Source organism: Notolepis coatsorum (assembly GCF_963971535.1).
Source record: "Notolepis coatsorum genome assembly, chromosome: 5".
Lineage (NCBI taxonomy): Eukaryota > Metazoa > Chordata > Actinopteri > Aulopiformes > Paralepididae > Notolepis > Notolepis coatsorum.
The window spans coordinates 182916377-182942789 of record NC_140169.1 but is presented as its reverse complement, the minus strand read 5'-3'; the positions used below and the strand labels follow the sequence as shown (position 1 = coordinate 182942789).

The 26413-nt window shown below is 43.8% G+C and overlaps 1 protein-coding gene across 1 annotated transcript in view; it reads left to right on the top strand.

Annotated features, from left to right (window-relative positions):
* Positions 1-26413, top strand: part of asic4a (acid-sensing (proton-gated) ion channel family member 4a) — a gene marked incomplete at its 3' end in the record, with an annotated part of 434161 nt that overhangs the window by 391088 nt on the left and 16660 nt on the right. Inside the window, exon 6 of the mRNA XM_084313966.1 lies at positions 23060-23213. Coding sequence (XP_084170092.1) covers positions 23060-23213 — 154 coding nt within the window. The remainder of the gene's footprint in view (positions 1-23059; positions 23214-26413) is intronic.

The window sequence follows — 26413 nt, the reverse complement described above, 5'->3', positions numbered from 1 at the left end:
GCTTAACCCTGTGACACCCAGACCGACCTGGCATTTTTCCCCCTGAAAAAAGCCCAAGTCCCTCAGGGTACCAGAACAGCAGATCTGCATCCCCGGCGGACAACGGGTTCAACTGATCTGGACCAGCGTGACCAGAACCAGTCCCGTGCCCTAACCACGCCGACATGCCCCAGGAAAAGGGCAGATATGCGTGTTGATCTTAACATGAAAAGAAGGCGCCACCCAGACGTCGGGACGAACCGCGCCTGGTGGCCCACCCCAAGGGCGTGAGACCCCACTACATATGTTCAGATCCATCCCGTCATCATCCCCCAGACATGAACGAGGATCCGTCGACAACCCACCCAGGTCATGGGATGTGGTCGCCGGAAGAGGAAAAACCCCCATCTCAGTTGCTTTATAAAAACGCTGTTTCAACCACAAGCAACTAAGGCGTGCCAGTCAATCGCCTGTTTACAGCGAGCTAGCACTATACGTGCGTCGGGACACACCCCCATCAATGAACAGGCTATTTAGACCTGCCATTGAATCCCCAAGGCGCCCAGGGGAACGACAAGAGGGGTGTGACACTCCCTAACTCCAACACTTCTGGAATAGAAAGAAGGAAGCATCAACAGTATGTATCCCAGTCTACACAGCCGGGGTAAAAAATGTTCACATTTTTACATCCCACCACCCTCCCATAGGAAAGAGACGGGGATCCCCAGAGAGACTTCCCACGCGAGCTGTACAGATTGAAAAGAATATATTGCACCTTGAGCCATGTAAAAAACTGGTTTTAGGGCCTCCGGGGAAGAGGCACCGAACCCATACACACTCAATAAACGAATTGAATCGAATATACATACAATAGAAAAGGACCCTTCTAGAGGGTCCACTCACTTTGACAATCTGAGGAGGAAGGCTCTGTACTCTGATGGAGGCTTCCTCACATGGATCACATGGAAGAAGGAGTCCGAACTCACAGAAGGCCTGAGTAGGCGCTTGGTGAGGAGGAGCCCTGACCACCCCCCCTGAAAACAGATCCATCACATGGACCTGAACAGCACACGGAAGTCCTACCAACAGAGACGCGCACGGTGACGTACTCTATGGCGGGGGAATTCCTGCGGTGCACACGCCCAATATACCAGGCCGTGGGACCAGGAACTCCCTCCCCCCCCCCCCCCCCCCCCCGTAACGTGCCGAACCGCCACGTGACGGGAACCTTGAAGGACAGGGGGTGTACCCCTGACCGACAGAACAACGGGGAGAGGAAAAGTTACCAGTTCACCCCTTTACGACCCCACACCCATGATACGACGTAACGACAAAAAGAGAATATGACACAGTCATAGTCAGCTCTATGAAGCGTTTCACAGCTCCACACAGCGCACGAGCTAACCTGCTATCTGATTTTTACTAAGGAAAAACACAGAATAGAGAGGGCTCTAAGAACCCCGGTCCAACATACACATGTGCTTCTGTGGCCAGTACAACCCAGTTGTAGGTCACATGACACACACAACCCATCATCATCACAATGAGAGAATACATCATTCTTGATTAGTATCGACCACAGGCCTTGCTAAGCACACGACAGCAACCAAACCAATTTCCCTTTAGGAAATAAGTTTCTCCAGCAGATTTAGCACAACCTCAGCAATCAAGCTGAGAGTTACATCGTATCCCTACCACACAAAAGACACAATTAATGCACAACATGTCTGATAGGAGGTGATAAAGTCCCCAGGGAACCGGGGGGGGAAAAACACAATCCTCCTATTTTACCCTCAATACGGCCAGTTAAAACAGGAAAACCTGTTAATGTGTGAACTCACTGTCCATTGTCATTACAGTCTGAGAAAGAACATTCTTTTACTCACTCGTCACCAAGCATAGCTTCATAGGTTAGTTGCCTTAGTAGTGAGTACACGGTACACATAAACACCATGATGTTTCTCACACAACAACCAGATCAATACATCACGACCTGCACGGAGAAGCTACTGCCAGTGACAAAAACAGCTCACACACAACCCGCAACGTATCTCAAATGCATTGCAACAACACACGTTTTGGGAAAAAACACCGTCATTCACAATACATTTAGCAAGGTAAAACCAGAAGACGTGTTATGAGGGTCTGGCCAACCCCGTACCTGCCCGGAACGCAGATCAGCGAAGTGCAGTCACAAGCGTCCCGTGTTGTTCGATCCGGGCAGCGTCGCCGCTCCACCAGTCGCTACAGTCCTCTTTGTTGACGCAATCCCCGTCTAGGCTCGGGCAGGGTTGACGAACATCCCCTGTCAAGGATGACGTCGTGGTCAAAAGTGTAAAACATGTTAAAAATCAAAGCACGTTCAACAGAATAGCATCAAGCTAACGGCTGCTCCAGCCGTTCGGGTGCTATCGCTTCCGCTCGCGAGACGCCGATCTACGACGCACGCGATCAGGAGCGAGCTCCCGGCGGCGCGCGAGAAGCCAAGCTACCCCGCGCCAGGCCACCGACCGGCTAACCGTAAGCTATGAACATGTAAACAATGACATAACACTCACCCAGACAGGCCGCCGTTCTGAACCCTCCTCACTTTTTAAGAGAAAAGGGAAAACAAGACGTCAACACCGCTTCACAACGGTGACAATAACACGTCCGGCGAAATCAGCACAGTACCAACTGGCCTGTATAGCTGACTTTGAACATGAATCTGCCGCTATCGCACATTACATGCACATATCCCCTCGTGAAGGAATACTCTCATTTGGATATGAAAGATGGGGTCTTAACACGGTGACAGAGAGAATCCACTCGTCCAGAACACACAGGGATCACCAGTGTCAATGGTCGCGGCCCACTAGTTAAAACTATAATGGTCGCCAGACCAAGGCCTTCTGTCGCCTAGACGGCTAAACAAAGGACCCTAGCCTGGGGCCGGTTTCCATAAACTTCGTCTAGTAGCCCCCATAGCCCTAACAGACAAGTGGAGCCCGCCAGCAAACACTACTCACCCAACCTGGAACGCACCGCTCCTCACAACAGCGGCATGTCCGACAGTTCAGCTGTGGCCTGACAGGTTTCACCCCAACAAACACAGCAAGGAACTGCAGTTGAGAAGCATGCAGCGGCGTGCTCCCAATACGAAAACCGGTGGAGGGTTTGTAGAATGATCATCATCTTCTAGACACTCCAGTACGAAGACAATATCGCCGTATTTTCTCGAAAATAGTGAGAGAGAAAATAAAGATATGATGTCAACGTATCCTTGTTTCCCAAGCTGTTCCTAATCCAATTTCTTCCATCATGGTGTCAAGTGTGGGGATCTACCGAGGCACCTCTTCCTTGTGGTGAAAGCGAGAAGGAGGAGAGCAGGTGACCACACACCTGCTTATGAAGGTAAGCTGATGAGGGGTGTGGTCAGACTAATACTGGTATTAGAGGTACATTTGTGGTTTATTCAGTACGCGTGCACGTACGCGAGATAGTGCAGAAGGCGAAGCCAAGCTAAGCCACTAACGATACAGAACTGGGCAGTCCCCATAGAAAATTCAAAGTTAACAGGACCAAATCATCAGTTTCTTATTTATTTAACCTTTATTTAGCCAGATAAAACATTGATCTGGTCCAAGAAGCCCCAACAGGAGTACAAATATACATATATACACATATATATATACATATATATATAATATATATACATATACTGTACATACATACACACATATACACCAATAACAAAATAAAAACACAGTTAAGAATCATACACATAAGCAAATAAACAAACAAACAAACATATGCACAGCCTATGTACAAAAGAAATAAACAGTTCATCTCTAGTCTTTACAGTTTTCTTCAATTGCATAAACACTCAAATCAAAAGTATTACACAATTATCAAAACCGTACACTCAAGGAGCAAAATATAGGCCCAGATTTGCACCCCTACAATGTCAGCCTCACACTTTTTGCAAAACAATACACACAGTGATTTGCAAAACACTAAACACACTTGCATTACATTAGACACAGAATGTCAAATTACCACACATCTGAGCCAATTGGTTAAACACAGCCATCAGATGCACAAACACACCATTGCTTAATTGTAGATACACTAATCAGGTTTAAGCACTATAAAAATGCAGCAGGTGAGTTCACCTGTCTTCAACCAAAATGGAAGGAGAGTGAAGTACTGTACACAGAGAACGTGAAAATATACAATACATCCACCAAACACTACACAAGACAACCAATGATGCAGACTGATGAAAATATACATTTTCTCCCATTTTACTATAATTTTAACCTGTACTGGATACAGTATTTTATGTTTGTCTGATATTTGCTGAGCTTACAGTGTTATGCACATAGTAGCATGAAAACTGGGACATGTATTGTTGTGATTCTCCATGTTGAAATGTTGACTGATTTGGTTATATGGAGAGAACATTTATATTTTCATCAGTCTGCATCATTGATTTGGGTATATGGAGAGAAAATATAATTTTTTTCATCAGTCTGCATCATTGATTTGGGTATATGTAGATAAATAAATTATATTTTCATCACAGCATTGGTCTTGTGTAGTGTTTGGTGAATGTATTGTATATTTGCACATTCTCTGCGTACTTCACTTACAGTACTCTAATCACTGAGAAGTAGAATTGCTAAATGTGTTTTAGGTTAAGCACAGCAGTGTGTGTAACTGGTTCAAACAGAATTAAGTCATATGAAACGTGTGTTTCATATGGTAACAAAATGTAGTTTTTATAAATTAGTGTATGGTTTTGACAAGTGTTTAATTTAGCAAAGGATCTGATGTGTTCTGATAATTGTGTGTGTGGTTGTGCTAATTGTGTGTTTTGAAACACCGGGCCCCGTTTTCAAAATCATGCTTAGGCAATCGAAAAAAAACTGCATTGTGTGTTTCATTATATACATATGTTTCAGTCTTCTCATAAAAAAATATTCGATTTTTGGGTCTTTTCCTGCCTTTGGTCCGCTTTGCATTCACATCTCAAATGAACCGCAGCAGGGTTCACTTGCAAGAGTGAATGAGCTTTCACACCACCCCAAACCAACCGGACTATCCGAGGAAATGAACCAGGGTTCGATTAAAGCTTATTATAGGACACTGGACATGGGTATGGATGGCTCCAGGTGCTGCTGCGTTAAAGTGCACATCTTCAATATCTGTACTATTTAAAAGCACAGTGCAGGACACACTCAAAGGTTATCGCACCTCAGAGATGGCAGTGGACATGTATGACAGGACAAAGGCCATATGTAATGGCCTTTGGATTGAGGAACATACTACCAGCCAAAGGAGGAAGCAGAAAAGGATGGACGAGTATGTAGTTGAGTCATCTTGTGGCACAAGCTCAGACCTCAGCTCAGAGACTGTTCTATCCAGTCGTCGACAGAATGCTGCAAGAGCTTGAGAGCAGGTTCTCATGAGTTGGATAACAACTTATGAGAGGCATACAGGCATGTTATCCAGCCTCAGACCAGTTTCTCTCAGTGGAATTGCTGCAACCCCTCGCCACACATTACAATATCCAACTATTGCCAGAGGAGATCACAGTTGCAAAGTGTTTCCTGGTCAGGACGCGTGAATATTTTAGGCAACCAACTTGTGTTTAGCGTTTCTCTGATTGGCCAATACGCCCATGTGACCACGGCAGCGCGAGAGAGCTGCAGTGCGGAAATAGACTGTCTATTGCCATTCTCTAAGACAAACTCTAACCTTAACCAGCTCCTTAACAGCGCCTAAACTTAACCCTTCTAACCTTAAGCAACTCCGAAACAATGCCTAACCTTAACCAACTCCGAAACAATGCCTAAACTTAACCGGCGAAAGAATGCATGTTAAAAAATATTGCCATTCTCTAAGACAAACTCTAACCTTAACCAGCTCCTTAACAGCGCCTAAACTTAACCCTTCTAACCTTAAGCAACTCCGAAACAATGCCTAACCTTAACCAACTCCGAAACAATGCTTAAAGTTATGCCTAAACTTAACGGCGAAAGAATGCGAATGCACGTTAAAAAAATAATAATAATAATTTAAGGGAATCGAACTTGCCAGCAACGGGCCATAGGATCCACAGCAATGCAGCGCTGCCAATTGAGCTAGTTCTGGATAGTTAAAAAGGGCGGATTACTGCTACATAATGCTGCCGCGACGGAGCTCCGCTCTGCTGCTGCCACGTCGCCGCGGGGGCGTGGCTAGACGCAAGTTGGGCGTGGTTAGACACAAGTTGGTTGCCTTTAATATTTAGGCGGTCAGGACAGGCAGAGATGCAGTCCCTACTATCCAAAGTGTCTTTTCCCTCCTGGATGATAATAATAATAATAATAATAATAATAATAATAATAATAATAATAATAATAATAATAATAATAATAATAATAATAATAATAATAATAATAATAATAATAATAATAATAATAATAATAATAATAATAATAATAATAATAATAATAATAATAATAATGCATTTGATTTATAAGGCGCCTTTCAGGACACTAAAAAAAAAGTCCACAAATCGGTGAATGAAAGAATTATAGGATCAAATGAAAACTACTTACTAAAAATGGATGTTTAAAAGTACTAAAAACCAACAAAAAATACCAAACACTAACAAACATTCAGCACAGACAATGGGAATGCTGACATAAAAAAAAAAAAAAAAGTAAAAGAAAAAAAAATGTAAACATTATTATTATTTTTTTTTTTTTTTAGATCCGGGGCTAGGAGAAAAACATCCGGGGCTAAAGCCCCAGAAGCCCAGGGCTAACGACGCCACTGTTGTGCATGCATGCATGTGCTCACCACACGCGATACATGTGTCACTATTCTGGCAGTGGCTTGTTATTATAGTATTGTAATGAAAGGTCTGTTATTTAATGTTTGTGTAAAGGGCTATTTTAACTGTTGATGGGTAGTGCATCAGTAAAGTGAATATGGTATTGTGCTCTTGCTCTGTTTGAATAGGTGGAGAGAGTGGTTAACTGTATTATAATAGTAAATAGAAAAATATGTTGTGCTCTTGCTTTTTTCTTTTTGAAGGTGGAGAGAGTAGCGTTGCTAGTGCCACAACAGTTTTATTTGAGGTTCATAACAGTACATTGTACTAAGCAATTGTTGGCTCATTATTTTGTGATTCACATGCACTAAAATTCACCAGAATGCAGGAAATTAAGTCTTTGTAACAAAAAATTATTGGGGCTATATTTCGCGCTATCTCCCGGTATGAATTATTTCCCCAGTCCGGCCCTGGTTGCAGGTGTGTGTAAACAACTTTGCGATAGAATCCAAACGTGTTAAAGTGTGCACAATGACAGAGAGAGAGAGAGAGAGAGAGAGAGAGAGAGAGAGAGAGAGAGAGAGAGAGAGAGAGAGAGAGAGAGAGAGAGAGAGAGAGAGAGAGAGAGAGAGAGAGAGAGAGAGAGAGAGAGAGAGAGAGAGAGAGAGAGAGAGAGAGAGAGAGAGAGAGAGAGAGAGAGAGAGAGAGAGAGAGAGAGAGAGAGAGAGAGAGAGAGAGAGAGAGAGAGAGAGAGAGAGAGAGAGAGAGTAGTAAGCCACCTAGTAGTAAGTAACAGCCTCATGTAGCATGGGGAGAGGCAGAGAGAGAGAACATGGCCACCTAGTAGTATGTAATGGCATCGTGTAGAGAGAGAGAGAGAGAAAGAGAGAGAGAGAGAGAGAGAGAGAGAGAGAGAGAGACCGAGATACCCCCCTTCTATTGTGATGGATTCCAATAGATACTGCAATTATTCCCACTTTATTATTGGATTCACTTTATGAACCAATCAAAACATTCCCCTGGCTCATCGCTTTTTTTCATCCATTTCGTCTGTCTCCCGTCTGCTGTCATAATGTTGAAGTTTGAACCGTGCAAAGAGAGAATGGAAACGTTCCCCCAGTGTCCTGCTTGTTTTCATCCTGAGTGCCAAGAGTGTCCCAAAGCACAACAAACCCACACATCTTGGCCCATTAAGTTAGATTAGCCCCTTTCGTGACTGTGATGCACGCCAAGTTTTGGCCATGATAACACAGTCACTTGCTCCTCTATAGGATACCAAGGAATGTTGCCCATGAAGCACTGGTGTTACGACCCCTGTGAGTCTAAGGGTAAAGGGCTGTAACATAACAGTTGGTTGACAGAAAAGATGGACCACGTTTGTAAACAACAATGATATTTATTGAAAGATGCAAAGGAAGCACATGTAGCTCAGGGGTGAGCCCAGGCCAAAACAACAAACAAACACCACTATACTCCAAATAAACCCAAATCTAATCTATGGTAAAAGAGATTACATTACCTAAACTACTCTTACCTAACCAAAACAGGAGAAAACAATATCCAAAGGAAATGGCAGCTCACCCCATCTGTGCTTCCTGAGAAAGAGAGAAAAACACATTAATGATACAGAAAACAAAGACAGCATATATACAAAAACAAACTATAACTAACAATGCTCTCTCTGTGGCCATACACACACAAGGCAATTTCCACTAAGTACCAAAGGCCAATAAACGAAATGCAATATTGTCAAAGTTACAGGTTACAAAATCACACTAGGCCTAGCCTCATGCCAGAGAGAGAGAAAGACTGAAGTGAGAAGCCATGTTTTAACAGGTGTGGGGTGATCCATGATTGGGTGGTGTTGATTGAGTGTTGGAGTCTGGAAAACCATCCACCACTCGGTGCTGTGTTGCTATAATGGAAGGATTGGCCTGGCAGGGACCAATGGTGAAGGGAACAATGGCTGGAGGGAGGAAACAAAATGGAGAACACACACACATGGAGACACACACTGGGGAATATATACATTGGGATGTAACACCCCCATACATAAGACAAAAACATGTTTGACACTTAACACCAACTAAACATGCTTTTTTTTTTTTTAACAACGAGATAACATCTCTGAGATAACATGTACTTCAAAACAAAGAGCTATAAAAAAACTAGCAGTTGGTACAACAACCACTCGGGTCAACAATGACAGAACGAGTTGACGGCAAGAGAGACTGAGTCGACAGCAACATAAAACGAGTCCACAGCAACATAGACCGAGTAGACAGCAAAATAGAACAAGTCGACAGCAACATACAGTAGAACGAGTCGACAGCAACAGACAACGAGTCGACAGCAACAGAGATTTAACTCCGAGATAGAGCATCCGCCAACACATTCTCAGACCCCTTCTTATGCTTTATGCTGAGGTTATAATTTTGCACTATGAGCGCCCAACGCATGAGGCGCTGATTGTGGTTGTACATCCGCGACAGAAAAACCAATGGGTTGTGGTCGGTGTATACTACCACTGGTAATACGCTCGAACCGACATACACCTCAAAATGTTGCAACGCATACAACATAGCCAAAGTCTCCTTTTCAATAGTGGAATAGTTTAGTTGATGTTTGTTAAATTTCCGGGAGAAATAACAAACCGGGTGACTGACACCATCGTGATCTTCCTGTAATAACACCCCTCCAGCTCCCACCCCGCTGGCATCCACCTCCAGCTGGAACGGCAGGGAGAAATCTGGAGCAGAGAGAACAGGGGAACTGCATAAGAGAGCTTTAACACTATCAAATGCATTTTGACAATCAGCTGTCCAAATGAATGGTTTGGACGGGCTAAACAGGCTAGTGAGAGAAGTGACGACAGAAGAAAAGTTTCGGCAAAAACCACGGTAATACCCAGCCATCCCAAGGAATCTACGCAATTCCCGCCTAGTAGTAGGCACTGGAAAAGTTGTGATTGCAGATATTTTTGCATCCACCGGACGCACTTGGCCTTGTCCTACCTGCTTACCAAGATAGGTAACCGTAGCCTTGCCGAACTCACACTTGGCAAGGTTAAGGGTCAGGGAGGCTCCAGCTAAGCGGTCAAAGACAGTTTGTAAGGTTGTCATGTGGTCACGCCAGTTGGTCGAATAGACAACCAGGTCATCGAGATAGGCATTACAATTTGGAACACCAGCCAGGACTAGGGTCACCAGTCGCTGGAAAGTGGCCGGGGCATTACACATTCCAAAAGGCATTACAGTATATTGCAAAAAATTGTCAGGAGTAACAAACGCCGAGATTTCCGAGGCACGGGGGGTCAAAGGGACCTGCCAGTAACCCTTTAACAAATCTAGTTTGCTAACATAGGTGGCAGATCCAAGGTTGTCAATACAATATTCCATGCGGGGCAGTGGGAAGGAATCAGGCACGGTGACAGCATTTACCTTTCGGAAATCAGTACAAAATCTAGGAGTTCCATCCGATTTGGGAGCTAACAAGCAAGGTGAACTCCAGGGACTGCAACTTGGCTTGGCTAAACCATGTTTTAACAAATAGTCAACCTCCTGTTGCATCATGGCCCTCTTGGTGATGTTAACACGGTATGCATGTTGCTTGATAGGCACAGCATTGTTAACATTAATATCATGGGCCAATACAGAAGTACAGGAGGGAACATCACCAAACAGATCTCAGTGTTGGACAATCTAGCACCCTGATGGGCTGCATTGCGCAACTCCAAGCCGTCTACATCCTCACCACTAACGTCAGGAGAGTCCGGAACTATTGGAGTTGAGGCAACAGCAGAGACGGCCAGTCCGGCTGTCTGGTCTGAGGTCTTCACCTGCACACTATCTCTGGAAAAATATGGTTTAAGCATATTGATGTGGCAAACACGAGAGTGACGTTTACAATCAGGGGTGCGAACCACATAGTCTGTATCACTTATCTTTTTGTCTATTGCATACGGTCCGGAAAAACGAGCGGAAAGAGCAGAACCAAGGATAGGTAACAGGACTAGAACCTTATCACCTGGCTGGAAAGATCGAGAAACAGCTTTCTCGTCATAGTGCCGTTTCATAGTTCTCTGGGAAGAAGAGAGCGCTTCTTTTGCGAGAGAGCACGCCTGATGCAGTCACTCTCGAAACTGGCTAACAAAATCTAGAACATTAGTGGGTGTGCTGGCACCCTTTGACATGAACCGTTCTTTAAGAACTTTCAGAGGCCCTCTAACAGTGTGCCCAAAAACGAGCTCAGCAGGACTGAAACCAAGAGACTCCTGTATGGTCTCTCGCGCAGCAAATAGAACAAGGGGGACACCCTCATCCCAATCTTTCTCTGTGTCTAAGCAATATTTACGCAGCATGGACTTTAAGGTATGATGCCAACGTTCTAGAGCCCCCTGAGTTTCAGGGTGGTAGGCACTGGACACTATATGTCGGATACCCAGGGACTGTAACACTTGCTCAAATAACCTAGACAGGAAGTTGGTGCCTTGGTCCGTTTGTACTACCTTAGGCAGTCCAAACGTGGAGAAGAACTTCGTCAAAGCCTTAATTATTACAGGCGCTGTAATTCTGCGAAGAGGGATAGCCTCAGGGAAACGGGTGGCGGTACACATTATTGTCAACAAAAACTGATTGCCGGCTTTGGTCTTTGGCAACGGACCAACACAGTCAACTATGACATGTTCAAATGGTTCACCGACCGCTGGTATAGGACAGAGGGGAGCAGGTGGAATTACCTGGTTTGGCTTTCCGGTGATCTGACAAGTACTACAGGTACGACAGTACTGTGCTACATCGGACTTCAAACCGGGCCAAAAGAAATGTTGAAGTATTCTGTTGTATGTTTTAGTGACTCCCAAGTGTCCAGACCAAGGGTGGTCATGGGCCAAGAACAGTACATGCTGACGATAAACTGCAGGGACAACAATCTGATAAACAGTGCTCCAGTCTGGTACCTGATCTGGTAGCCCTATCTCCGATTGTGCATGCTCTGCCAGTCTAGTACCATGGGACCTCCAGGTACGCATCAAAACTCCTTCATCCACAAAATAAGAATGCAACTCTCTCCTCTGTTCTGTTTCAAGAGAAGAGAAACATTTTGCAAGAGAAGGGTCAGCCTTCTGGGCAGTAATTAGCATTTCACGAGTAACGGGTAACTTCAATGAGTCGGAACTAGTTACAGTTGTCTGTGGGGGTACCTTACTATGAGTCTGTGGTTTGTCAGCGGTATCAGAAGTTGGAGCCAGCAACTCCTCCCTGACAAAAGCTGAAGCAAAAACAGAGTCAGACAAATTAATTTCATCACCTCTCTTTTTCAATTGAGCCCGAGTGACAACACTTGCAGAAAAAACTTCAGGGAAGTTCTGTGACAAGTCATCAGGCAGAGAATCTGTGTCTGGGTGATCCAACACTTCCAGCACAGCGTTCACCTGTCCTCCAGCTAAATCATTTCCCATGATAAAGGAAATGCCTTTAACTGGCAAGGAAGGTCTCACCCCTATTTTAAAGAACCCAGTGACCAAATCAGATTGTACATGAATACAGTGTAACGGGGCTGGCACGAAACCCATCTCAATACCTTGAACTAGGACACTAGAACCACAGGAAGATTTCTCAGACAGAGGTAGTACATAGAGGATTGTGAGGCTCCAGTATCTCGTAAGATCTGAACTGTACACTGATCTTTTGGATCCCCTGTCAAGGAAACTAAACCCTTGGAAGTAAATGGCCTGAAACAAGGATCGAGAACATCCTGATCATTGTGCATCTGTTGATCGGAATCAGGTGCCATTTTAATCAGACCAACCCCTTTGGGTTGTCTAAAGTTCTGAGAGGACGGTTGCTGCTTACGTTTCAATGTTAAACAGTCAGAAATAACATGACCAGGCTTATGACAGTAGTAACATGTCCGCTCCTCTTTTGAGCGTGGAGGTGACATTTTTGGTCGGGGGTGTGTGAATTCTGAATGGTTGGGGACAGAATGTTTCTGAGAGAAATCATGGGGGAGAAACGAGTCACACCTATCTACAAACACAGTTTTATGGGTTAGCGCAAACTCATCAGCTAATACAGCAGCTTGCTGCAGAGTGGACACTTTCTGCTCACTCAGGTAAATTACAATACGCTCTGGCAAACGATTCTTAAACTCTTCTAATAGAATGAGTTCTCTGAGAGAGTTAAGATCTGAGGCCTTGCTTGCTGCACACCATTTATCAAAGAGAGTTCCGTTCTCTCTAGCAAACTCTACAAAGGTCTGGTTGACAGCTCTCTTGTGACTGCGAAACCTCTGCCTATAAGCTTCGGGCACAAGCTCATATGCACGAAGGATGGCAGCCTTCACAGTATCATACAGTAAACTATCTTCTAGGGAAAGTGTTGAACAAACCTCTTGGGCTTTACCAGTCAATTTGCATTGAAGCAACAAAGGCCAGACCTCTCTTGGCCAGCGCAATGAAGCAGCAATACGCTCAAACACATTAAAATAAGTATCAACTTCTGTCTCTCGGAACGGAGGCACCAAAGCAATGTGTTTACTTATATCAAAAGTGTGTGATGAATAAGCTGTGGAGGAGGACATACCCGGGCCTTGTGGAGGATTCGGTGTAGCAGAGTGGGATCCACTCCTTTGGTCTCCCAGCTCCAACTCCCGCAGTCTGAGCTCTTTTTCCACCTCAAGCTCCAACCTACGGATGTTAACAGCCCTTTCATTTTCCGCCTCAAGCTCCATTTTACGAAGCCGATACTCCGCCTCACGTGCTTGTGCCTTCTCCTGAGCCTCCATCTGGAGACGGGCTATTCTAACCTTGACCTGGGCCCCTTCTCGAGACCCAGATGACACAGGAGAGGCCAAGTGAAAATGTGGCAATGTGACTCTCACACCTGCCTTTTCAGCACCATGGGCTTGCTCCTCAGAAGGCTGTGCTTCCGTAGGTTCACCAGGAGGACTTGCATGTTCATCAGAGACCACAGGTAAAACAAGCGTCCCCTGCTCCAACAGCTTATCTACCACAAGACACCTGATATCCTGCTTAAGATGCTTTTGTTGAACCGAGAGTTTAAAATGTGTGGCAATCTCCACTAAGTCTGCCTTGCGGCAGCTATCCAGCGCTTCCCAAGTAGGATTGCTCAAGAATTTCCCCAGATCAAAAGTACTAACTGCCATTATCTTTTTTTTTTACACAAATGCCATTTTTACACACAAATTAATTAATAACTATACAAGTGTAAACAAACACAGTTCACCAAATCCATCAACCAACAATTGAACACGGGTTACAAAATCCAGGCAGAGCCCCCATTTATGTTACGACCCCTGTGAGTCTAAGGGTAAAGAGCTGTAACATAACAGTTGGTTGACAGAAAAGATGGACCACGTTTGTAAACAACAATGATATTTATTGAAAGATGCAAAGGAAGCACATGTAGCTCAGGGGTGAGCCCAGGCCAAAACAACAAACAAACACCACTATACTCCAAATAAACCCAAATCTAATCTATGGTAAAAGAGATTACATTACCTAAACTACTCTTACCTAACCAAAACAGGAGAAAACAATATCCAAAGGAAATGGCAGCTCACCCCATCTGTGCTTCCTGAGAAAGAGAGAAAAACACATTAATGATACAGAAAACAAAGACAGCATATATACAAAAACAAACTATAACTAACAATGCTCTCTCTGTGGCCATACACACACAAGGCAATTTCCACTAAGTACCAAAGGCCAATAAACGAAATGCAATATTGTCAAAGTTACAGGTTACAAAATCACACTAGGCCTAGCCTCATGCCAGAGAGAGAGAAAGACTGAAGTGAGAAGCCATGTTTTAACAGGTGTGGGGTGATCCATGATTGGGTGGTGTTGATTGAGTGTTGGAGTCTGGAAAACCATCCACCACTCGGTGCTGTGTTGCTATAATGGAAGGATTGGCCTGGCAGGGACCAATGGTGAAGGGAACAATGGCTGGAGGGAGGAAACAAAATGGAGAACACACACACATGGAGACACACACTGGGGAATATATACATTGGGATGTAACAACTGGTTTTGGACGAACGGTTCATTATACAAGTATCACAGAGAAATGTCAAAGGTACTCACAGTTGCACAAGGGTTTCACACAAAAATACGGGATGGTTTGAAAGCTTGGCGTTGCTAATAAACATTTTAAATAATTTTTATAAACGTGTAAATGTAACGGAGGTACCGCAGTATATCCACAGTCACGATGGTACAAGTAGTTCAGTGGCTGTGGATGGTAAGCGGTACTACAAGTAAAAAACTCACTCCCCAGAGGCATCCAAACTGAGCGCTTAGGAGGGATATCCTTTCTTGGCGCAGCGGTTTGTGATGTCGGCCCCGGTGCAGAGAGACCGGGGTTCAACTCCCACTCTGGGCGATCCCTTAACAGGGGTCGAATCGAAATACACAACCCAGTAAGATCAGACCTGCTATACATGGTGCCGCTAGACCCGGATGCCCTGGGTGGAGTGAGTTTAGGGGGGTGAGTGTAACGGAGGTACCGCAGTATATCCACAGTCACGATGGTACAAGTAGTTCAGTGGCTGTGGATGGTAAGCGGTACTGCAAGTAAAAAACTCACTCCCCAGAGGCATCCAAACTGAGCGCTTAGGAGGGATATCCTTTCTTGGCGCAGCGGTTTGTGATGTCGGCCCCGGTGCAGAGAGACCGGGGTTCAACTCCCACTCAGGGCGATCCCTTAACAGGGGTCGAATCGAAATACACAACACAGTAAGGTCAGACCGGCTATACATGGTGCCGCTAGACCCGGATGCCCTGGGTGGAGTGAGTTTAGGGGGGTGAGTGTAACGGAGGTACCGCAGTATATCCACAGTCACGATGGTACAAGTAGTTCAGTGGCTGTGGATGGTAAGCGGTACTGCAAGTAAAAAACTCACTCCCCAGAGGCATCCAAACTGAGCGATTAGGAGGGATATCCTTTCCTGGCGCAGCGGTTTGTGATGTCGGCCCCGGTGCAGAGAGACCGGGGTTCAACTCCCACTCAGGGCGATCCCTTAACAGGGGTCGAATCGAAATACACAACGCAGTAAGATCACACTGGCTACATAAACATCACAGAGATCAGTGTTGCATCAAAATGGCTTACTCTTTTTCTTCCTCATTGTGACATGCCGGAGCGCTGTGATTGGCTTCTTCACTTCTGCTTTGTCACATGCCTGGTGCGCCCAGCAATCACAGCGCAAGAAAAAGAGTAAGCCATTTTGATGCAACACTGATCTCTGTGATGTTTACACGTTTATAATTTGTTTTTTAAATGTTTATTAGCAACGCAGAGCTTTCAAACCATCCCGTATTTTTGTGTGAAACCCTCGTGCAACTGTGAGTACCTTTGAAATTTCTTTGTCTTCTTTGTCCAAAACCAGTGCTTCATGGGCAACATTCCTTGGTATCCTATAGAGGAGCAAGTGACTGTGTTATCACGGCCAAAACTTGACGTGCATCACAGTCACGAAAGGGGCTAAAGTTAGATATACGTTGCAACTCTGGAGAGAACGCATCGCAGACGCTTTTGGGAGTGATGCAAATGTAATGTTATGTAACGAGTAGTATAACAGCGAAAAAAGCCCCTAAAAAAAAGGAACATAAATAAATAATTACAAATCAATAACCACATAGTTATTGAAATCACATTCCTTTTGTACTAATAAAATGGATCAATAATCTTGTAGAAGTAAAAAAAATAAAAAAAAATAAACACATTTCATACAGTATAGCTGCACAAAGATAATCTAAATCAATAGAGGGTCTCGCAACAAAAAAAACACCATCACCTTATCTCCCCAGTAATGAGTAATGACCTCATTACAGATGCCCTCTGGGTGGCGCTGTAGGTCACCGTCCACCGTGTCCTCCCGTTTTAAGGACTCTGAACACGTCTTCTCACTAACCCCTGACAGATCAGATGTATGTACCTGCAGTCAAGCACTCTCGTGTCAGTCTTGCAAATACCGTCTTGCCTTGCTAGTCATTATGTCTAATGTGATGATGATAATGTTGCTCTTATGTCTCTGATGTCAGCTTGCCCTGCCATGCCGCGCCCAAAGCAACATCCGCCGAAACCTCGATCACACCATTATAAATTAACTTGAATTTGACCTTGACCGCCGCTCTTGCTTGTCGAATGAGAATCGGAGAGTGGAGGTCCAAACATACAGTACTTGCGACAGCTTGTGGATAATTGCCCATGAGAACGAGGAGCTCTGCTTAGTACACAGAGCCATTATAGCAAGGGCACATCCTGAACTCTGTTGAAGACAGACTTCTTACTTGCCTCCAGTGTTTCTCCCTATCATTTCTTTGTAGCAGTGGCGCATTGGGTTCCAGTGCAGGTCTTGTCACCAGGCATGCGTTCTTCATGGGACGGGGTTGCAACCCCAGATAAGTACTCGCTATTTGCATATCAATAGCGCCGGTCGTCAGGTGTATTAAATACGTTCTCAGATACATTCACACCTAACTTGTTGTGAATGACATGTGTTACATTCCATTCGTAGAGGCAATTAGGCACTGTCTTTAGTCTGTGCTCAAGCGAGGGGACATTAAATGCGCATTCGCGGGAGAGCGTGCACGTGCGCCATTAGGTGCGTGCAACCCCAGATGATTTTAATAACGCACCACTGCTTGTCACTACAATCAACGGGTTACTTGGATACTATTCGAGAGAAAACACTGATTACAAATATTTGCAATATACCTGTTTGCACTTTGTGGGGGAAAAGGGTCAAATAATGACATTCTTTTCATATGATTTTGTCTTTGCAGCGATGCCCCGTTGTCTGTAGTGGGTTTGCTGTGGTGGCTAGGGTTGGGTATCAATCGGTACCAAATTTCAGTACCTTTACATGCAATATGCTAGTCAAGAGGAAGCCTTTTCCACAAATATATATATATATATATTACTATCCCATCTTGGGTCTTTGGAAAGACCAGACGAGGTCAGAGGAGTTTGATAATATGTACAGAGGATGGCCAGATAATGTTGATATTTAAACATTTAAAAACACAATACATGATCATGCAATTTATTTTGTGTGGTGTGTGACAACAATAAATAACAAAATGTTCTAACTAAATAACAACGTTGAAATTGATAAGTTGGGACTTATTTTTTACAACTGAAGTTAAATTCTTTGTTATTACAGAGAGAGTTAAGTACCCAAAAAAGGTACCGTTGGGTACCAATACCGAATTCCTGGATCTGGTACCGGTACCGGTTCAGATGTGAACGATACCCAACCCTAGTGGTGGTCCACCATTGTTGAATGAATGCAAAGTCACTGCTAGTGTGTTTTAAAATTTAAAAAATTTTGTCAGTACCTCCCACCACAAAAAAGTGTTCTTCATTCTGTCTAGTGTATGATTCTATGTGAACCTCTGATTGAGATAGATAGATAGATAGATAGATAGATAGATAGATAGATAGATAGATAGATAGATAGATAGATAGATAGATAGATAGATAGATAGATAGATAGATAGATAGATAGATAGATAGATAGATAGATAGATAGATAGATAGATAGATAGATAGATAGATAGATAGATAGATAGATAGATAGATAGATAGATAGATAGATAGATAGATAGATAGATAGATAGATAGACCCATAGACCCAGTGAGCTGTGGTGTTCCACAAGGAAGCATACTACGACCGTTACTGTTCCTAATTTATGCAAATTACATGTTGTCAGCTTGTGACTGCAACTTGTTCCTGTTCGCGGACGACTCAGCCCTGCTGGTCTCTGACAGGGACAAGTTGCAGGTTGAAAAAACCCTCAGCTCAGAACACGGCAGAATCTGCACCTGGCTCGCTGATAACAAACTATCATTACACCTGGGTAAAACAGAGTCCATTCTCTTTGGATCAAATAACAATTTGTAAATTAAATTACATACCTGGGTTCCATCCTAGAGGCAAATCTTTCCTGTGACAAAATGGCACCCAATGTAATCAAAAAAGTCAACCAACGAACAAGATTCTTGTACCGGATCTCCTCTCTGGTAAACAAGAATACCCTGAAGACTCTAACAGGAGTGATGGGGTATTCAAGTATATGCACCTCATGGTACCAAAGCACCTCAAAGGCACTAAAAACAAGATTACAAACATCACAATAATACTCTATAATCTATTTTATATATCGCTTTTCCAGTTGCTCAAAGACGCTTTACATGGGTAGAAGAGACCAAACTATGGCAAAATAAAAACAGAACAAAAAGAATACATGACTAAATCAAATAAAACCGATAGAATTAGAGGTCAAAAGCAAGATTGAAAAGGTGGGTTTTGAGGGCTGATTTAAAAGATGTCAAGGTGTTTGCATCACGGATATGGCTGGGGAGGGCATTCCAGAGGGAGGGGGCAGCAGCAGCAAAGGCCCTGTCGCCCCAGGTCCGGAGCTTGGTCGTGGGAGGTGTTAGGACTAGGCGGTTGGCATCAGCAGACCTAGGGCAACGGGTGGGCGTGTGACGGTGGAGGAGGTCGGACACAAAACAAACTGGTCAGACTACTGCTTGACCTTACTCCTAAAACCCACCTCACCCCTGCCCATTTTGACAACCTAGGATGGTCGCTTTCACACAGGGGCTGTTTGGTCCGGACTTTCGGACCAGAATTCGATAGTCCGGTTTTTCGGGTCTGTGTGAATGCGCGTCGAACTCGGTTCGCGGACCAAACAGTCGAACTCTGGTCCGCCTGAAAACGTAGGTCTCGGTTCGGCTTCATCGAACCAAACGCGAACCAAATATAGGAAGTGATTATTATTACCACTGCTCGCAGCACTCACTGCAAAACAAGCACACTGCATCTAATCTCTCAAGTTTCAAGTTTCAAGTTCAAGTTTCTTTAATAGTTGTCAGAAGTACAGAATACTTTCATACAAAATGCTTCTTACTGTTACGCTCCAGAGACTGTGCTAGACAAGATAGTATCAAATAACATAGTATAGCATGTAATTTAGAAGAAGAAATGAGGTCACAGTGTTCGGTATAGACATATGTACAATGTTCTGAGTTACCATATAATATACAATACTATGCAGTGTACTAATGTACAGTACTATATAGTGCAAAGCAGAAATGGGATGAGGTACAATTTAGGTACAATTTACAGTAAGGTGTACGAGTTGTAGTGCAATCCTTCATCAATAAATATAAAGTGTGGGGAGTGGGTGCTACAGTGTGTTTGTTTAAAGTGGGTGTGTGCTATAAAGTGTGTGGAGTGGGTGCTACAGTGTGTTTGTTTAAAGTGAGTGTGTGCGTGTGGATGTGTGTGCTATGTGCGTTTGGTGGTTGTTGTTGTGTAGTGTTCATTGTTCGTTTAGCAGCCTGATGGCCTGGGGATAGAAGCTTCTTCTGAGTCTTTCTGTGCTCGCCTTGAGACTCCGGTATCGCTTGCCTGACCGCAGCAGTTCAAAGAGGCAGTTGTTCGGGTGACTGGAGTCTTTAATGATTCTCTTAGCCTTGCCCTTGCAACGCTTGTTGTAAATGTTCTGGAGGGTGGGGAGCCCCCCTCCAATTGTGCGTTCGGCTGAACGTGTCACTCTTTGTAGTCTGCTTCGGTCTTGTGCAGTGCTATTCCCAAACCAGGAGGTGATGTTGCCGGTCAAGATGCTCTCTATTGTACATGAGTAGAAGTTCTTAAGGATCTTCTGACTGACTTGGAACTTCCTTAGGCGCCTGAGGAAGTAGAGGCGTTGTCGTGCCTTCTTCACAACACTGTCAATGTGTGTGGTCCATGTCAAGTCCTCGGATATGTAGGCTCCGAGGTACTTAAAGCTGTTGACTCTCTCAACCGGTGCCCCGTCGATGCTGAGGGGGCTGTAGTCCTTGACCCCCGACCTCCTGAAGTCCACAATCATCTCCTTTGTTTTGCTGACGTTCAGGGAGAGGCTGTTTTCCTGGCACCATCCCTCTATCTATCTATCTATATATCTGTGCATCTTGGGAAGAAGGAAGAAAAAACGCGGCTTATTATTATTACCGAGGCGCGCGGCTTATTATATTATTAATAAAACAGCTACTTGTGGGCACTCATAAAAACACTGTGGTCTACAAGTTGTTTAGCGAGAGGATGGTGGTAATGTGCTTCAATAGAACAATGGATCAATGCCATGTCAAAACTCGGCTCCGCTGATCTGGAGGACTCGCAGTCCACACAGACACACACACACACACACGCGCGCGCACACGGGATCGCAGCCACACACACATTTCCACTGTCCAATAGACAAGCGCCCTTTTCGACCGCGTGACATTGTTCAGAAGGTCTCGGTCCGCCTGACAGATATCTGTGTGAAAGCAGGCGAACCAAATGAAGAATGCAACAATGTTGCAACTTCACCCCCAGAACCGCACCGAGTCCACCAAAACTATATGTGAAAGCGACCGAGTAGACGACAGAGTACAGCAACTTGCAATGGGCCTGGTCTACAAGATACACTACACAACTAAGGTACCCATGTACATGTCGAAATACTTCCCAACTTCAGTGAATACCACAACCACAACACCAGAGGGAGTTCCACAAATCATGTTCAACCCAGATTCGGCACAAATAAGGGCCTAAACACGTTTCACAATTATACGTTTCACAATTATGCCAATCAATGTGGAACGCCCTACCCACAGCCGTAAAAAAAATTTGAATCCCTACCCACCTTCAAAACCGCTCTCAAAGAGCACCTACGGGAGGCTGCAATTCGAAACTGCCCCCCGTAATTAATACAAATAAAAAAATATACCCCTCAAAACCTAATAAAATACCTTAAAAATAAATAAAATCAACTAACATAAATAAAATATAATTAAAGCCAGGTTCTGCTTCTCCTAATCCAGCTCTTTACTTTGCTTTTAAAAGAGGAATAGAGACTTATTAATTGAATAATAATAATAATAATAATAATAATAATAATAATAATAATAATAATAATAATAATAATAATAATAATAATAATAATAATAATAATAATAATAATAATAATAATAATAATAATAATAATAATAATAATAATAATAATAATAATAATAATAATAATAATAATAATAATAATAATAATAATAATAATAATAATATGAATAATAATAATAATAATAATAATAATAATAATAATAATAATAATAATAATAATAATAATAATAATGCATTTTATTTATCAAGGCGCCTTTCAAGACAACAATAAAAAAACAGTTCATTTACAATCACAATCCATTAAAAAAATAAAATCAGACATACTCCTGCCTAAACAGGTGGGTTTTGAGGTGGGTTTTACATGGGATGATGGAGTCAATGTTCCTGATGTCGGGGGGGGGAGGGAGTTCCAGAGGCGGGGGGCAGAGCAGCTGAAGGCTCTTGACCCCATGGTGGACAGACGGGCTGGGGGGACGGTCAGGTTGATGGAGGAGGCAGACCTGAGGGACCGGGTGGGAATGTTGATGTGGAGGAGGTCGGACAGGTATGGAGGGGCGAGGTTGTGGATGACCTTGAATGTATGGAGGAGGATCTTGTAGTCTATGCAGTGTTTAATGGGAAGCCAGTGTAGTTGGCGTAGGACGGGGGTGATGTGACTGATGACAGGAGTTCTGGTTATTATACGGGCAGCAGCGTTCTGGACCAGTTGGAGCTTATGGAGGAGTTTGTGGGGGAGACCAAAGAGAAGGGAGTTGCAATAATCCAAGCGGGAAGTGACGAGGGAGTGGACCAGGGTTGCGGCGCTGTTGGGAGTGAGTGAAGGGCGGAGGCGGTTGATGTTGCGAAGGTGGAAGTAGGCGGACCGGATGGTGTTATTGATGTGGGAATGGAATGATAGGGTGCTGTCGAGGACGACACCCAGACTCTTGACCTGGGGGAGGGGAAACCAAGGAGTTGTCTATGGTGAGGGTGAAACTGGGGTGCTTGGTGAGTGTGAACTTGGAGCCAATGAGGACTACCTCTGTTTTTATCACTGTTTAGTTTGAGGAAATTTGAAGTGAACCAGGATTTGATTTCCTGTAAACAGGCACAGAGGGAGGAGGGAGGGAGGGTGGAAGGGGGTTTGGAGGAAACATAGAGCTGGGTGTCGTCCGCGTAACAGTGGAAATTGATAAATGTCTGCTGGTAGCCTATTCCAATCTACTGCCGCCGATACAGCTACAGCTAATACAGATCAGTACAGTAGATTGTGCATCGTTCACCCTTGGCTATAGGACAAAATAGACCCTGTCTCCTGTCTGTGGTTGTGTCTTCCTCCAGCCCTGCTGCAGAAGAGCACCGGGGATACCTGCCCGTGTGAGACTCCCTGCAACCTGACGCGCTACGGCAAAGAGCTCTCCATGGTCAAGATCCCCAGCAAGGGCTCCGCCCGCTACCTCTCCAGGAAATATGACAAGTCAGAAGACTACATCAGGTATAATATAGAATTGTGTCTAGATCCCATCACCTAGAAGGATGTTTTGAAATGTATTTCTAATTTGTGAGTAGTGGGACTGCTTAAATGGTTAAAGGACCATAACAGTCTTGTGGTGGGACTGGTTCAAGGACCACACTAGTCCTGTAGTGGGAGTGGGACTGGTTCAAGGACCACACTAGTCTTGTAGTGGGACTGGTTAAAGGACCATACTAGTTTTGTAATGGGACTGGTTAAAGGACCATACCAGTCTTTTTGACATGGGTTCCAAGTCACCCTTCTCTTTTCATAATTGTGTATGCAGTATTTGCTGCCAATTCACCACTGCCATTGGCTTCCACTGTCTTAATCACCACATGAATTGAACCACATTTGACTAAAATCCCATGCTTTCTTATGTGTCACTTGCATTCTGAAACATTTAGCCATTGTGATATAATACAGTATCTGAGGTACCTTTTTAGACACTGTATTAGACACATTAGAGCAACTTTTCAGGGGAAAAACTAAAACCGTATATGTGGTGTTTATTAAAGGTCCACAATTGTTAACTTTTTGGGCAATTGTACATAATTCCTGTGAGTCTATGGAACACATCTGTAAGGTTTTTTTTAGGGATGTCCGATATTATCGGCCGACCGATATTATCGGCCGATATCGGCAGTAAAATGTGATATCGGAAAATATCGGTATCGGTTTAAAAAAAAATAAAAACAATAACAATATTGCATACAGTGAAATTATTAGTTACCTGAAATTATTCCGTTTTTTTGGGGGGGAAACCCTGCATATATCGGTATCGGTTGATATCGGTTGATATCGGTATCGGAAATTAAGAGTTGGACAATATCGGAATATCGGTATCGGTAAAAAAGCCAATATCGAGCATCCCTAGTTTTTTTCAATAAAATTTATTGTTTTGTATTTTTAATTAAGTACTTTGGTGCACCACTTTCTGCCCTTCCAAAGTACAAGCTGTGTTTGGCTGGGCTCCGCCCATACTCGCAATTAGGGATGTCCCGATCAAATTTTTTTGCTCCCGATCCGATCCCGATCATGTGATTTTGAGTATCTACCGATACCGATCTTTCCCGATCCGATCCAAAAAAAAAATATTTATAAAAAAAAAAGAAAATCTCACATTACATTCACATTTACATTTACATTTAGTCATTTAGCTGACGCTTTTATCCAAAGCGACTTACAAGTTCTGTGCGACAAGACAGCAAGAAGGGTATAACTCTATCAGCTGAGTAACAATGTTCATCAAAGTGTTACGTGTTACAGTGTAGGTTAGTTTATTAGGACAAGTGCATGACATTAAGGTTAGTCGGGGTTAGATTTTTTTTTTTTTTTTTTTTATCATTTCAGATAATGGTTGAAGAAGTGAGTCTTTAGTCGACGGCGAAAGATTGGACGGGATTCGGCTGTCCTAACTGGGATGGGTAGTTCATTCCACCATTGTGGGGCAAGGACTGAGAATAGGCGGCTTCTCTTTGATGACCCTCCGGGAGCTGAATGTTGACGTTATGCAGGTGAAAAGTTAACTTCATTCAAGCGAGGCATTGCAACCGGAGTAATCTAAAAACTCTGCCTCCAACCTGCTGCTTCATGAGAGCAATGGCACCATCGTCTGTAAAAATCAGGTGACTGCAAGTTCTGCAACTAGTGGATGTCCCTCATCCTTGACATAAATCATTTGATGTATAATTAAATCAAAGGAAATGCGTTTGTTTTGGCAAAATTCTTCTGCTCTGTGTGACAATAAATAAATGAATGATGATATGCAATTTAAAACCAAAACTAAGGCATCAGTATGAGTTTAAGATGTGAACATGGTCATGTTTGTTGAATAAAAAATAAAAAAAAAGTTAATAAAATCCCTTTTTTTATAAATTTTTTTTTGATCTTCTGAAAATCACGTGATCGGCCCCCGATCCCGATCACGTGATCGGATCGGGACATCCCTACTCGCAATGCGCTTTGACTGACAGTCACCCACCTGCACTATAGCCTAGCTAAGAGATGGCAGATACGCTATCACGGAGGAACACCGCAAACGCAGAAACGCTACAGTAAAATAGTAACGTTAATACACTATTGATACATGTGCAGACAGTTGGCAGTTGCTGAGTAATGATTTTCTTTTATCACGTTTTTTTTATTTGAAGATTCTTTTTTACAGTTGGGCCAAAAGAAAGAATTTTTTTTATAAAACCCTCCCTCCCCACCCTCCCCCCACCCCTATACCAGACATATAAACATTCTTAAAAAAAATTAAGCATTTCTTTATTTTATTTTTTTATCCACTTGTTCTCCTGTTTTTCTCTGATTTTCTCCCATCCCAATTTTGTCATCATGCCAATTCCCCCCTCCCCTTCCTGGTTGTTGCTCGCATGTGCCCCCCACTGGTTGGTCTAGGGAGTCCTGAAGTCTAACAGATGCTTCCTCCGTCACATAGGAGACAGACAGCAACCTCTTTTCACCTGCCTGCGCGGACTCTCATTGGTGAAGTGTAACGCGTGGGAGGTCACACCTTCAACATATCCCTTCTTTGCTGTGCAGGCACCCTGACCGACCTGTAGGAGTCGCTGTTTTACAACGACCAGAATGCCACCCCACCGGCTTCCCTCCCGCTGACTCTGCCAATTGAGCCAGTATGACGGCCGGCCAAGCCGGAGGCAATGCTGACAGCCGGATTCGATACCAGTGTCTCTTGCGTTGGTGACGAGCACTTAGACGGCTGCGCCACCCAGCCGCCATTTTTAAGCATTTCTTAAACATTGTTTTTCCTTTTAAGGCCCCGTTTAGACGGAAACGCTAGCAGGTGAATATGCAAAAATATTTTTACGGATGTGCCTTTCGTTTATACGGAAACGGCGTTTTTACGGGGTGAAACCGCAAAAAAGTGAGACTACCTTCCAGGGTGGAATTCCTAGAAACGCAAAACCTTTGCGCTCTCGTCTAAACTATTAAACCGTATAAATCTGTTAAAACGATGACGAAAGGGTTGTCACGGCTCTGGTCGCGCGTACTGCTTACGTCACAGGTAGCAGGTAAGCGCCAGTAGCCGAGACGTAAACAAAGCAAGTATGTCTGACTATATCAACGGAGATCACTTGAAGGCTACATTGGCAGTACTTTTAAAGACACAAGAATCAGTCCAGTTTTAAGATACGCTATTGGAGCTGGAATTACCG